This window comes from Chiloscyllium plagiosum, chromosome 34, assembly GCF_004010195.1.
Source record: "Chiloscyllium plagiosum isolate BGI_BamShark_2017 chromosome 34, ASM401019v2, whole genome shotgun sequence".
Classification (NCBI taxonomy): domain Eukaryota; kingdom Metazoa; phylum Chordata; class Chondrichthyes; order Orectolobiformes; family Hemiscylliidae; genus Chiloscyllium; species Chiloscyllium plagiosum.
The window spans coordinates 19,373,031-19,387,326 of NC_057743.1; the positions used below are offsets into that span (position 1 = coordinate 19,373,031).

Consider the following 14,296-nt stretch of genomic DNA (forward strand, 5'->3'; position numbering starts at 1 on the left):
AATGCAGAAACTGGCTGGTTTGTCAAATATAATCTGCGGCATTTCAGTAGATGGTTATAAAGTCTGCTCACAGGGAAAAAGCAAGAAAGTAAACAAGAAAGTCATACTTGGCAATGTATACACATTGATCATAGCAGAGCACTATTTTGAGGTATACATTATGAATTAGATTAATATGTGTCATCTGTAAGTTTTACTGGTTTATCCTTTGGGTTGTTCAACTGTGTCAAACATTATGTGAGGTCTGGTCAAATAGTGTTGGTTACAATCTGATGGCTGCTGAAGGTAGGTATTTCAATCAACCCACTCAAGTATGTTATGAAACACGTCCAGAGCAGGTGGGACTTGAACACGTATCTTCTGACCCAGAGCTAGGGGACACTACCACTATACCACAAGAACCCCTTCTGTTGGGTATAATCTGTAGCCTGCTGAATCTGTTAAATGTTACTTCCTGGTACTAATAAGTTTTCACTTCCTGTAACAGGTGAAAAGCCCTATCTCTGTGATACATGTGGACGAGGCTTCAATCGTGTTGACAATCTGCGGTCACATGTTAAAACTGTCCATCAGGGAAAGACCAGCCTTAAAAAGCTCAAAACTAAAGATGAGGATGATGAGGAAGAAAGGAATGTTGTCACTGTTACAACAGACACCGTGGTCACCTTGGCAACTGAGGCACTGGCTGCTTCTGCAGTGACCCAGCTAACTGGTGAGCATTGCTGTTACTATGGTTATCAGTTGTGTGCACAGCATTTAAAAAGGAAGACTTTCATTTATCTAGCACCATTCATGACCAGTGAATGTTTCAAAGCGCATCACAGACCAAGTTGATTGTTGAAGTGTACATACCATTGTAGTGTAGCAAATACTGGCAGCTGCATTGTGTTTACCAAGCTCCCACAAAGGTAAATAGGTAATAACCAGTAATGTTGATTGACAGTTAAACATTGGCCAGGGCATAGAGGAGACTTTCCCTGCTCTTGTTGGAATAGTACCACAGCACCTTTCACATCCACCTTGGAATGCCACATTTGAAAGATGGCACCTCCAACAGTGCAGAACTGCTCCAGTACTTTACTGTGGAGTGTTAGCCCAGATTTTTCTGCTCACATCACTGGAGTGAAATTTAAATCCACAGCCTGATCAAAGGTGAGAGTATTTCCAACCAGCCCACGGCTGACACCTTCAATATATGCACAAACTTGCATAAGTGTCCCTTTGAATAATGCAGGCAACAAAATCAGTGTGACTAGGGTGACTTGAACTGCTAACCAAACTGTAAATTTACAATGAAGAAGTGAGCTATTTGACTATACCTCACATGGTTAGTAAATCCGGAACCACCACAAAATGAACGTGGATCTGAATGGTTGAGTCATGTGGGTGTGAACGTTCCCAGCCAGACATATGTTCTAGCTGCAGCTGTGCATTTTCTGAGGTTTGTTTGTTAGTCAATACTGAGCTTTATGAGATCACGTTATACCATTGCCTCTGCATTCATAGTGTTAACTGTTAGCTTTGTTTTGATTCCTGATTTATATCCTTGTAGTGGTTCCTGTGGCAACAGCAGTGACCGCAGATGAGACAGAGGTCCTGAAAGCGGAGATTACAAAGGCAGTAGAGCAGGTTCAGGAAGCAGGTGAGGATCTCGCTGACCATTAGGATTGGGGAGACTGGGCGCCCCCTAGCAGAGCGCTTTAGGGAACATCTCCGAGACACCCGCACCAATCAACCAAATCGCCCAGTGGCCCAACATTTCAACTCCCCCTCCCACTCTGCCGAGGATATGGAGGTGCTGGGCCTCCTCCACCGCTGCTCCCTCACCACCAGACGCATGGAGGAAGAACGCCTCATCTTCCGCCTCGGAACACTTCAACCCCAGGGCACCTCTCTCCACGCTTCAGGCTCTCTGCCTTTATTCCTGATGAAGGGCTTTTGCCCGAAACGTCGATTTTGCCTGTCCTCGGATGCTGCCTGAATTGCTGTGCTCTTCCAGCACCACTGATCCAGAATTAGGAGAGGAGATATGCAGTTTATTACTGGGACCTTGGTGCTGAAACTTCCATATTGCAGATCATGTTCCACCAAGTAATTCTCTCACCTGTCTCTGTGTGTTCTCCATTGTGGTTCCTTAATATTTTGGTGCTTCACACTTTGTCTAGTCTATATCTGTTTTCATCCACTGTTATCCCCAGGTATCTATATCTGTTTCTCATATCATCTGCTGCAACTCCTAAGTTCTCTTATGGAAGCTCTGTATCCTCTTTTATGCTCACTTCTCACTACTCCCCCATGTATTCTGCTCATTTAAGGAGTTTCCAATATAAGATGTCCATTTTGAGGAAGCTCTGAGCCTGAAATGCTTCCTGTTGTTGTAATTCAACCAATCCATATTAGCATAATCAATTTGGAAAATCACCATTTAAAACTGCATTTATATGTCATCTTTCACTATCTTGGATCATCCCAAGTGCTCTACAGGAATTGAGGCACTTTTAAAGTGTAATCGCTTTTTTTTGTAGGAAATGTAGCAGTCAGTTTGTGCCTAGCAAGCTCCTGTAGGCACTAATGCAATAATGACTGGATAATTCATTTTACTAGTTGAAGAAAATATATTGTTCAGAAACCAGAGGGTGTTCCCTTGCTCTTCTTCTAACATGGGACATTCTAGCCAGGTCTGCCTGAGACAGAACCTTGATTTAGTGTTTTGTCTGGAAGACTGTAGAGCACTCCTTTGGTACAGAACTGAGCGAGGTCCTCTGATTTTACAATGAGGTTAAACAGTAAATGTGTAGGGATTCAGGATAAAGGGATCACATTGGATGTCGGACCTACTTTAATTTAATGTTGGTATTATAAGTTAATGATACCTCTAATGGCTGCTTTTTCTTCTTAGATCCAAATGCACATATCCTATATGCCTGTGATTCTTGTGGGGAAAAGTTCCTGGATGCCAACAGCCTGGCACAACATGTGCGCATTCACACAGCCCAAGCCCTGGTCATGTTCCAAGCTGACACAGACTTTTACCAGCAATATAGCAATGGCAACTGGCAAACTGAGCATGTCATCCAACCAGGAGAACTCCTGTTCCGAGCGCGGGATGGGACGGATCTGCCACCCACTGTTGCTGAACAGACTCAAGTTGAGAGTTGCCAGAATCCCTCACAGTGAGGGCGTGATAGAGGTGGCCAGGTACACTGTGCAAGACATGTAGGACAGTAACATAAATGCACTGCTGTTACATCAACAATGCTGAATGCAACAATGCATCTGTGACTAAGACACTAAAGAACAGGAAGCTGCGAAACTCACTCTGTAACCGCTATCTTTCTACATGTAAAGAGGCTTTGTGCTTTTCTCAAATCAAATCAAGTTGTAAAAGCAGAATTAACCTGGGCAACAACATTGTGTATTCACAGCTGCAGGACTATGATAAAACAAGGGAGTGAGGATGATTGCAGATTGAAACTGACAGCACTTGCTGTTCAGTTGCCCTGTTACTGAAGATTTGAGATTTTTCTTCATATTGAATGCACTAGGCCCAGCCCAGCAAGGGTTGGTGTTGGAGGGGAAACTTGAAATTTCAGCACCCCAGGGATTTGAATCCATAATTATGAAGCAACAGTCAGCATTATGCACTACATGGGATCAGTCTAATGCACTGTGATCATTACTAGGTGGTCACTCCTAGTGAATTTCAGCACACACCAGAACTCCAAGTCCCTTTGTTCTGCACATATTGTGCATTATTTTTCTTTACTGAATGGCTCTACCATTTGTGCTATGTAGGACAAGAAGTGTTTCCATATTGTGAGACAGCCCAAATAATGGCCCATTTTAAAAATAAAGAAAATGCAGAGAGCACGTTTTGGGCATCATCTTTGGTCATTAGTTCTTAAAAGCACAACCCAGAAACAGAGTTGTTCATAATGCTGCTACAGCCTTTCAGCGACTGGATCCATGTTCTGCAAAGTAAATGTTCCATTGGCAGAACTCATTGGAGTAAAGACAAACACTATTCTTGATGAGTTAGCACAATCCGGTTACACAATTGGTGCTGTTTGAAACTTGCAATTTAATGATGTTTTGCTGGGATTTTGATAACATGATTTTTGTAACTGGGGCCATTTCTGGAACTGGAAGCTGACACCACATAGTATTAGTTTCCTGTTGACCACTATAGTGGAAGGAAAACTCATTGACTTCGGAGAATGCCTTCCCATCACCCATCCATCCCGACCAAATTCTAAATCCCTGAAACTGAAACAATTACTTTGATGGTATGTTTCAAACTGTGTTTTAGTCAGAATTAGAGTTTGTGTTTCTTGCAGTAGAGGCTGCCTGTCCCTTAAGGAGACTTTTCTCAAGCCACATGATTTCCATTTCTTGCTCTCATGATGAACTGCCATTTTTTATTCCCCAGCTGTTGCTATCAGTTGCTGTAGTTTTCACACTGACTGAAATTCGCTCATTTTGCCAGCACTTGGCATCATTAAATCTGTGTGAGAGAGAATAATCTGTCATTTACCCAGTGTCTCTGCAGTATGCCTTGGCCTGAAAGTTGACGATGAAGTGGTAAAAATGTGACATCTCAGTTACTTACCACAGCTGAATCCCAAACAAAGGAAATCATGGTGCAGGAATTTGAGATCCCAAGTCTTTAAAGATCCTCCATATCTATTTACTGTCTACTCAAGAAATGAGTACAAACACCAGAGAAATGTTATGGGCTCTGCTTTGGGTCCCACTTTTAAAATTCCTGTTCTAAGGAACTAAAGCCTCAAGGGAAATTTCCCTTATGATCTTGCCTTAGTTGGCCTTTCTCATCAATTAGTCCCAGCCAAATAATCTCAGTTGGATGAAAGCAGTGCTGCTGATCTGAAATAAAAACAGATAATGCTGGAACAACTCAAGGTCGGGCAGCATTTGTGGAGACAGAAATTAAGTTAGTGTTGAACCTGATAGAACTCTTCATTGAAAAGGTTCCCTCCAGCATTTTCTGTTTTTATTAACAATCTCAGTATGGCCTGTTTCTGCTGTGTGTCTCCTAACTAGTCGAAGAAAGACATAGGAATTTTCAGACTTCCCCTGGTTGCATCTCTGGTAACTGAAATGCTGATCTTCAAAACCTGAATCTTAAGTAAATGGTGCAAAAGGAAAGAGAAGTGATTCACAAACTGTTTCTTCAAGGGACAGATATTTGGGTATTTTTCTATATCTGCAGAACAACCTGCTCCAGTTGCAGTGACTTCTGTACATGGTATATAGAATTTGTTTAAAAATTGACAATTATTAACTTATGAATATTTGGTTCTTCACTCACTACTTGTCAAGTTTTTCTTCTGCTGGAATGGGCACTTCTTTTTCTGTAAATAATTTTAACAATTTGGATCTATCCCAAAAATATATAGTACATGAAATGAAGCAGTTGTGTTTTGTGGGTAATGGTGTCAGGATGCATTTCCTTTCCTCTAATTCCTTATAAGAAATAACTCGATTGTTTTAGTTCATGTTATAGACACTGGTTTCCCCAAAGTATTACATTATCATCTTAAATATGTTGTGTAACAATAATCTTCTACCTGACCTCTCCAGGCATTAGACCTATGTACCACAGTAACTAATCCCTTTTTCAATCTAGAATCCAAATGAATTTAATCACTTGCTTCAGGATATGTTCTCTGCCCAATGGGCATCGGCATTAGATGCTTTACCCAAAGGGTAGAGGTATTGGGATTTCTTCTGACTCAATGTGCAGTTACTAATGATTCAAATATTGAATACAGAGCAGAATTAAAACTGACAGTTGGAGATTCCCCAATGATTCAGAGGGAAATTCCATGTCAGGTTAGGCTTTGATTTTTTGAGTCTTTATAGCTAATCTCTCTTTTGGACGAACTGAAATGAACCAGGGAAGTATCTGGCTCAAAACTTCGGGGGTGAGGTTGGGACAAAATATCACATAAATCAGTCCTACCAATCATGATGCAAACTTGTGATACTAAAAGGCTACCTGAATCCAGAGAACTATATTCCAGTCAGGAAGGCGGCTATGGATTCAAGGATATATGAGTTTCTGGATTCGACTATAGGTATCCTTTTGTTTTTTTAAAACAAAATAACTTGCCTGTTTATAAAATAAAGTATGATCTGTGACATACAGCTTGAGAAGATGTTGGAAGTAAATTTTGTTGTAACTTTCAGTAGGCAGTTGGATGTATACTTAGAAAGGACGCATTTGCAGGGCTCCAGCGTGGGACTAATTGGGTATATCTTTCAAAGCGCTCAGACAAAGGATGGGCCTAATTGCCCTTTTGAGCGGAATGGAAATTGATCTACACAGAACCAATCAAGATGATCGGCTAGCCACAAGTTGGCGCTGTATATAAAAACGTCAAAATCTTTGGAAAGTTTCAAAAACTGGGGCTCTGTTAATCAGTTACCAGATTCACCTTACACGTCCACTCCTGTATACAGTTATTCATAAATCTTAGACTCGAAGATAAAACAGTACTGCATCCATAAAAAATCTGGCAAATGCACCGAAAATGTCTAAAAAGGCTTTTATTTTGGAGTGTTTCTGATCCTTATTCAAATGTGAATGTTGTAAATCACAAGGTATAATCCAGCTGTGAAGTACGTCCCGTTACATTGAGACAATATCCCCCAGCCCCATACAGTACACTCTTCTGTCAGTGTACTGTATTTATCTACTCTGCCTGTGCTGACTCCTAGCAGCCACCAGCAGACGCTGTAGGATAGGATTTGAATGCCTCCGTAGCTGGTAAACAACATATTAGGATTATGTCACAATTACCAAACTGAAAATAAGAATTTACGACACAACTTTAAATACCAGTTCTACAAGAAAAAGAAACAGACAATTAGAAACGTTACTTTTCCTTTTAATTTTCTCCTAATCTTAAAGAACTGAGAACTCAAAGTCCTTCATCTCGAACATTGATGTTGAGTTCTATATGGCCATTCATTCCTGGGTACACTCGATGACTATGTATTGAAAAGTTTTCCTTGACTTTGAAAGCAATAATAGTTTACCTATATCGTAAGTTTACATATTTCTATTTAGATTCATTGCAAGGATTACATTTTCAGTAGTCATTTATTATTTGGGCCATGCATTAGTTTGATTGTAAAAGCTGACCTGCACTTGATAGCAGAAGTAGCGTTGTAGAGAAGAATGTCAAATGTGCATCATTCAACGTTTTAAAAGAGAAATACAAGTTAGTTTGAAATAGGAATCCTTCCGCAGATTTGCAAGAGTAAAGGGTGTCAACAGTCACATCTCCACGAAGAGAACTGACTTTAATCTCATTACTGGATTCTGGATCAGTGGTGCTGGAAGAGCACAGCAATTCAGGCAGCATCCGACGAGCAGCAAAATCGACGTTTCGGGCAAAAGCCCTTCATCAGGAATAAAGGCAGAGAGCCTGAAGCGTGGAGAGATAAGCTAGAGGAGGGTGTGGGTGGGGAGAGAGTAGCATAGAGTACAATAGGTCAGTGGGGAAGGAGATGAAGGTGATAGGTCAGGGAGGAGAGGGTGGAGTGGATAGGTGGAAAAGGAGCTAGGCAGGTCGGACAAGTCCGGACAGGTTAAGGGGACAGTGCGGGCTGGAAGTTTGAAACTAGGATGAGGTGGGGGAAGGGGAAATGAGGAAGCTGTTGAAGTCCACATTGATGCCCTGGGGTTGAAGTGTTCCGAGGGGGAAGATGAGGCGTTCTTCCTCCAAGCGTTTGGTGGTGAGGGAGCAGCAGTGAAGGAGGCCCAGGACCTCCATGTCCTCGGCAGAGTGGGAGGGGGAGTTGAAATGTTGGGCCACGGGCGGTTTGGTTGATTGGTGAGTCCGTGTGGGATGAGTTGGTTACGGAGGCAGGTACTGAGGAAGCAAATGTGGCTGTGGTAGCGAGTTTGTTTCACGACATGGTTGAAGAGCTTCAGGGCAGAGGTAATGACCTGGGAGTTGCAGTGGGAGAGGGACACCCTGAGATTCTTGTAGAGAGTGGGATAGTCAACATGGCTTTGTGCGTGGGAAATTATGTCTTAGAAACTTGATTGAGTTTTTTGAAGAAGTAACAAAAGGATTGATGAGGGCAGAGCAGTAGATGTGATCTGCATGGACTTCAGTAAGACATTCGACAAGGTTCCCCATGGGACACTGATTAGCAAGATTAGATCTCATGGAATAAAGGGAGAACTAGCCATTTGGATACAAAACCGGCTCAAAGAAGACAGAGGGTGGAGGTGGAGGGTTGTTTTTCAGATTGGAGGCCTGTGACCAGTGGAGTGCCACAAGGATTGGTGCTGGGTGTAATCCAGGTAGCTGTGGGAGTCGGTGGGTTTGTAAAAAATGTCAGTGTCAAGTCGGTCCTCACTAATGGAGATGGAGAGGTCCAGGAAGGGGAGGGAGGTGTCAGAGATGGTCCAGGTAAATTTAAGGTCAGGATGGAATGTGTTGGTGAAGTTGATGAATTGCTCAACCTCCTCGCGGGAGCACGAGGTGGTGCCAATGCAGTCATCAATGTAGTGGAGGAAGAGGTAGTATTTCAATTTAATCTCATTACTGCTTTCTCTGGTTGAAAATATTACCTGGTGTGGAAAGGTGGAATTTCTGGGCACAGAGAGTCTGATGGCTTCTTAAAATGGATAGAAACCATTCTGAATTTAACCCTGCATTATCTAACTTGATCCCTGGTAAGTAAAACCTTAAATCCAATCAATGTTCACCGATAAAGCAGTGATTGTCAAGCTGCCTTCTATCCAGCTATGTTTTTTCCAGAGTCAGTGAAATTATTCCGATGTCTCAAAGATAAGCCAATGTCAGAGTATGTTATTGGAAGTCTCTGGTTTTAAATGGTCCTAAATTGCATTAACCTGCAGGTAACGGCTTCTCAAACTTCGGGTCCATGTTTCAATCTCGTACGCACCCAGGTCATCACCCAATTCAGCTACTCATTATCCTTCCACTTCGTTCGACAAGGTAATATTTAGAATCAGAAGTCAAACCAACATCCCACTTCTCAAAACAGCCAATCAGTGCAACTCATGCAACTACTGGCATCGGAACTTGGTAGAAATTAGGATAATAAGTTCAGTGGGTTACTGCCTAAATACTATTATAATGCAGAGTTTTAAAAACTGATTAATTTACTTATTCTTCAGACCGAAGAGGAACTGGATTCAAACTAATTTGTACCTAAGTTATTCCGATGTTGTGGTTTTCTCTCAAAAGTGCAAACATACCTGATTTAGAAATCGGTTCACTATAGTTACTTCCTTGTTAACTCTTGCCACCCTGTAACTCTGGGTGATTAGATTAGATTCCCTACAGTGTGGAAACAGGCCCTTCGGCCCAACAAGTCCACACCAACCCTCCGAAGAGTAACCCACCCAGACCAATTTCCCTCTGGCTAATGCACCTAACACTATGGGCAATTTAGCATGGCCAATCCACCTGACCTGCACATCTTTGGACTATGGGAGGAAATCGGAGCACCCGGAGGAACCCACGCAGACATGGGGAGAATGTGCATACACCGTTTTACAGACCAGGAAGCTCACCAGTTCAATGTAAGGTCAATGCTGTTAGCTGCTGCTAGGGTAACACGAGAAGTGGTAAGATTGGTTTCTGTACCTCCAGACCACAATTCCTTTTCCTGACTACTATCGAGTAATCTACACGTGATATGCGAGATGAAGGCAGTTTGACTCAAATGGTCTCTGTTGAAGGCCAGCACTAGGAATCTACATAAAAATACATATGAAGACTGGTCAGCAAGGCCAAGTTGCAAAAGACTGCTGTCACATACGAGACAATGTGCCAGTATGTTCTTAGCTTCCAGACACAAGAAATTAAAACAGGAACAGCTTTTCTTTTCTCTTATTGGTCTTAGGACTCATGGGCTCCATATTGTAATTAATCAGCTACCCTTGATCAAATTTGGCACGACTGACAAATATCTTCCTATCCAGATTTGCAAATGTGAATCAATTAGACAATTGAGCATTGAACTGAATTGAATTGAATTTTGAATCAACTTGAATTGAATTGAATTTATTGTCACATGTACCGAGGCACAGTGAAAAGCTTTGTCTACACTACCGCAGTGTGGGGGTAATATTAAAAAAAAGAAAAAATAACAAAGAAAAAACGAAAACAAAGAAAAAAAAAGCTGTCTTGTGAGCAATGCAGGAGATCACAGTTAGGTAGCATAGATAAGTAAATAATAGATAAACAACGGCAAAAACAAAAACACAGGTACAGGCGAATGTTCAGAGTTTGTTAGTCCATTCAGTATTCTAACAACAGTATGGTAGAAACAGTTTCAAAAACCGGCTGGTGTGTGTGTTCATGCAGAGGCAGAGGTTGTAGAAAAACATTGCCAGGGTGGGATGGATCTTTTGAGAATGCTGGCGGCCTTTCCCTGACAGCGGGCCTGGTAGATGGATTCTATAGATGGGAGGTTGGCCTTTGTGATTGTCCGGGGTGAGTTCACCACTCTCTGTAACCATCTCCGATCTTGAATGGTACAGTTGCCAGTGCATCAACTTGCCTTTGAAGGCTGCATGACCAAAATGCCCACTGGAGTTGGATTGATAAAATTCAATATAAAATGAATTTAATTTATGCTTCTAAATACAGAACTATAGATGCACCTTCCTCATGTAGTGGATTGTTTTTCCTGGCTAGAAGAATCAAGTCCAGCTGCCAAGTGAGCAAAGAGCCAATCCTTCCTAACAAGTCAGTATCATAGTACCCCTACACAGCTCCTGTGTACATCACAGCTATTTACAGGATAATTTGCCAAGACAAGGGAGTGGTTTCCTTCCTGTAAATGATGATGCATTGCACTGGACAATTGCTGGGGATGAGTTTTTAAAAATATATAAACATGGTCGGCATGGACAGGTTGGACCGAAGGGTCTGTTTCCATGTTATACATCTCTATGACTCTATGTCAGCACTCTCCTGGAGCTGTAGATCAGTTGTGGTAGACATTGATGTGGTTTCTAATCTAGCCAGGCTTAAAGCTTTTTTTTTTACAATTGGGATTTTATAAGTTGGTCAAAATCAGAAAGGGAATCTTAAATAATTATTCTTGATCATTGAGAGAAAGTGTTTTTTGTTGTCACTTATCTCTTAATAATGCTGTCACCATGAAGCACATCATCCACTTGACAATAGTGCTGGCAGGTTGTGTAAAGTTAAAGCATCAAAGCTGAGCCTGAATCCATAAACATGAGATTCCTAGCACCAAGCACCAAGTCAGTGAAGTCAACTGGAATACTTCCATTAAAGCAGGTTCCAGCATTGGCACGGACAAAAATGTTGATTTCCTGGTCCAGTAGCTCCATAAAGCTCATGCCTTTACTCAATTCTGAGCTCCCCTAGTCTCATAAGACCATACCCAAGTAGTCACTACCTTATAGTGGCATGAAGTTCGCCAAAATCTTGTTTCAAAACTGCCAACCTGGAATCCAAATCCAAATCATTTGGGTTAGGCCCTCCCCATCTCACTAGCCCCCTGCAGCTTACAATCCTAGAACTCTGTATTCCTCCAAGTTTAGCTCATTTTCCTCAAGTAACCATGCCTCCATACATTTAGGCACAGAAATGATCTTTCTCCAACTCCCTTTAAAACCTAGCTTTTTAGCCAAGTTATTGATCAGCTATTTCAATATTACCAAATCTCTGACTTGGTGTCAATATCTGATTACACATGCAGAAAGCACATTGGGATGTTTTTTCTCACCAAATGCTGAAGGCACTACACACACGCAAGTTGACAACATTGACAGGGTTGAGAAAGGAAACCTGGATTTCCATGAGCAGCAGAGAAATGCTATAATTTGTATTCTTATCCTTTACAGATCTAAATAAGAAACCTAAACAATTCCTTCACAGGTCATGCTCTGAAAAATTTGGGAAATATATTACCCTTTGGCCAGTTGACAGTCACACTCAGTGAATGCCAGAGTCTCTGAAATGCAAAACCCTCTACAGTTCAGATTTTCAGCTTCTTGGCTGTTTGTGCAATGTCTGAGTAACTGAAAGCACAGTGTGTACATTGTCTTCGGTGCACTTAGTAGCACTCCGCCAAAAATCCCAGGCCACACAGCATTCTTTGTACCAAAATCATTCCAGAGTGGATCCAGCTGTGATGCACAGTTCAACTGCTTTAAAGAGTCATTGTCATCTTATGAGGAAGGGTGAGGAAACAGGAAAACACTAACAGCTCAGAGAGCAAATCAGCACAAGCCAGGCAAGATGGTAGACACAGCAGCACTTCTGCTGGAATTCAGTGAAACACCTTGAAATCCTGCTACAAGTTAAAGGACTGCATTGTTCAAAACTTTCCACTTATTGTGTTATTGAGCTAACATTATATTGAACAGGAGAAAGATTATTGATAACTCCTGGTACACAAAAGAAGCCCCTATGAAAATAATGTTCCCTTTTTTCAGATAAAACTTATTAAATGATAAACCTATCTCTTCACTATACATGTGCTGAAACCAATTATCTACCTAGCTATAACATCAGGGTTGCAACGAAAGATAAAACTGATTTTATGTTAGCCCACTGAGTTCCTTCAAACACAATCTATCATACAACAACTCAAATGCTTACTAAACCCAAAATCATCCCATTTCATAACCTAAATTTAGGTGATATTTCCTCTCAACAGATTCCAAAACTAACATATATATAAACCACATTGATAATAGATTTTACTAATGGTTATTCTAATCCAATGTTAGTCAAAACGAAGCATATAAACCAATGATTTATTTTTCATTCTGTGAATCTTGATTATTTTCGGGGTTCAATTTCATAGGTGCTGAAGATCTCTAGTACCTCACCTAAATGGTCTCTCTTTACACAAGTACATGCAGTAGGTTTTGTTAAACTATTGATATTGAAGAACAAATTACTGGAGCTTTGACAGACATCTTTCTATTCTCATTGGCCACAGGTGAGGTCCCAGAGGTCTGGGGAATAGCCAATGTTGTTCCATTCTTTAAGGGTAACTGGGATAATTCTGGAAATCAGGCCTGTGAGCCTCACATCAACAGTAGGGAAGTTATTGGAAAAGATTCTGAAGGACAAGATCTGAACACATTTAGAAACAAATGGACTTATTAGTGATAGACAGCACGGTTTTGTGCAGGGGAGATCGAGCCTCACTAACTTGACCAGTTCTTTTGGGCAGGCGACAAAGATGATTGATGAGGGAAAAGCAGTTGATGCTGTCCACATTGACTTCAGTAAAGCCTTTGACAAGGTCCCTCATGGCAGAATGGTCCAAAAGGTGAAGTCACATGGTATCAGGGTGAGCTGGCAAGATGGATTAGCCACAGTAGACAGGGTAGCAGCAGAAGGATGTTTTCGGAATGGAGGGTGGTGACTAGTGGTGTTCCACAGGGATCAGTGCTGGGACCTCTGCTGTTCATGGTCTACATAAAATGAACATTTGGAGGAAAATGTAGCTGGTCTACATGGTGAGTTTGTGGATGATACAAAAGATTGGTGGTGTTGTGGATAGTTAGGATTGTTAGCGGATAGAGCAGGATAAAGATGAGTCAGAGGCATGGGCAGAAAAATGGCAGATGGAGTTTAATCCGGACAAACATGAGGTGATGCATTTTGGAAGGTCAAGTACAGGTAGAAATTATACAGTGAATGGCAGAACCCTTAGGAGTGTTGATATGCAGAAAGATCTGTATATACAGGTCCACAGATCACTGAAGGTGGTAGTGCAAGTAGAGATGGTTGTACAAAAGGCCGAGTGCATAGAAGGGGCACTGAGTATAAGGACAGACAAGTTAGTTAGCAGCTTTAAAAGAACTTTAGTTAGGCCACACTTGAAATATTGTGTGCAGTTCTGGTCACCACACTATCAGAAGGATGTGGATAATTTGGAAAGGATACAGAAAAGGTTTACCAAGATATTGCTTGGTATGGGGAATTTTAGCTATGAGGAGAGGTTGGATAGACTGGGTTTGTTTTCATGGAGTCATAGAGATGTACAGCATGGAAACAGACCCTTCGGTCCAACCCGTCCATGCCGATCAGATAGCCCAACCCAATCTAGTCCCACCTGCCAGCACCCAGCCCATATCCCTCCAAACCCTTCCTATTCATATACCCATCCAAATGCCTCTTAAATGTTGCAATTCTACTAGCCACCACCACTTCCTCTGACAGCTCATTCCATACACGTACCACCCTCTACGTGAAAAAGTTGCCCCTTAGGTCTCTTTTATATCTTT

General features: G+C 41.6%; 1 protein-coding gene across 2 annotated transcripts in view; it reads left to right on the forward strand.

The window, feature by feature from the left end:
* Nucleotides 1-7,406, forward strand: part of zbtb17 (zinc finger and BTB domain containing 17) — a 36,477-nt gene extending 29,071 nt beyond the window's left edge. For both annotated transcript variants that reach the window (XM_043675709.1, XM_043675710.1), the window contains 3 exons: nucleotides 488-712; nucleotides 1,553-1,642; nucleotides 2,900-7,406. In XM_043675709.1, the coding sequence (XP_043531644.1) occupies nucleotides 488-712; nucleotides 1,553-1,642; nucleotides 2,900-3,177 (593 nt within the window). In that variant the 3' untranslated portion in view covers nucleotides 3,178-7,406. The remainder of the gene's footprint in view (nucleotides 1-487; nucleotides 713-1,552; nucleotides 1,643-2,899) is intronic.
* The last annotated feature ends 6,890 nt before the right edge of the window (nucleotides 7,407-14,296 follow it).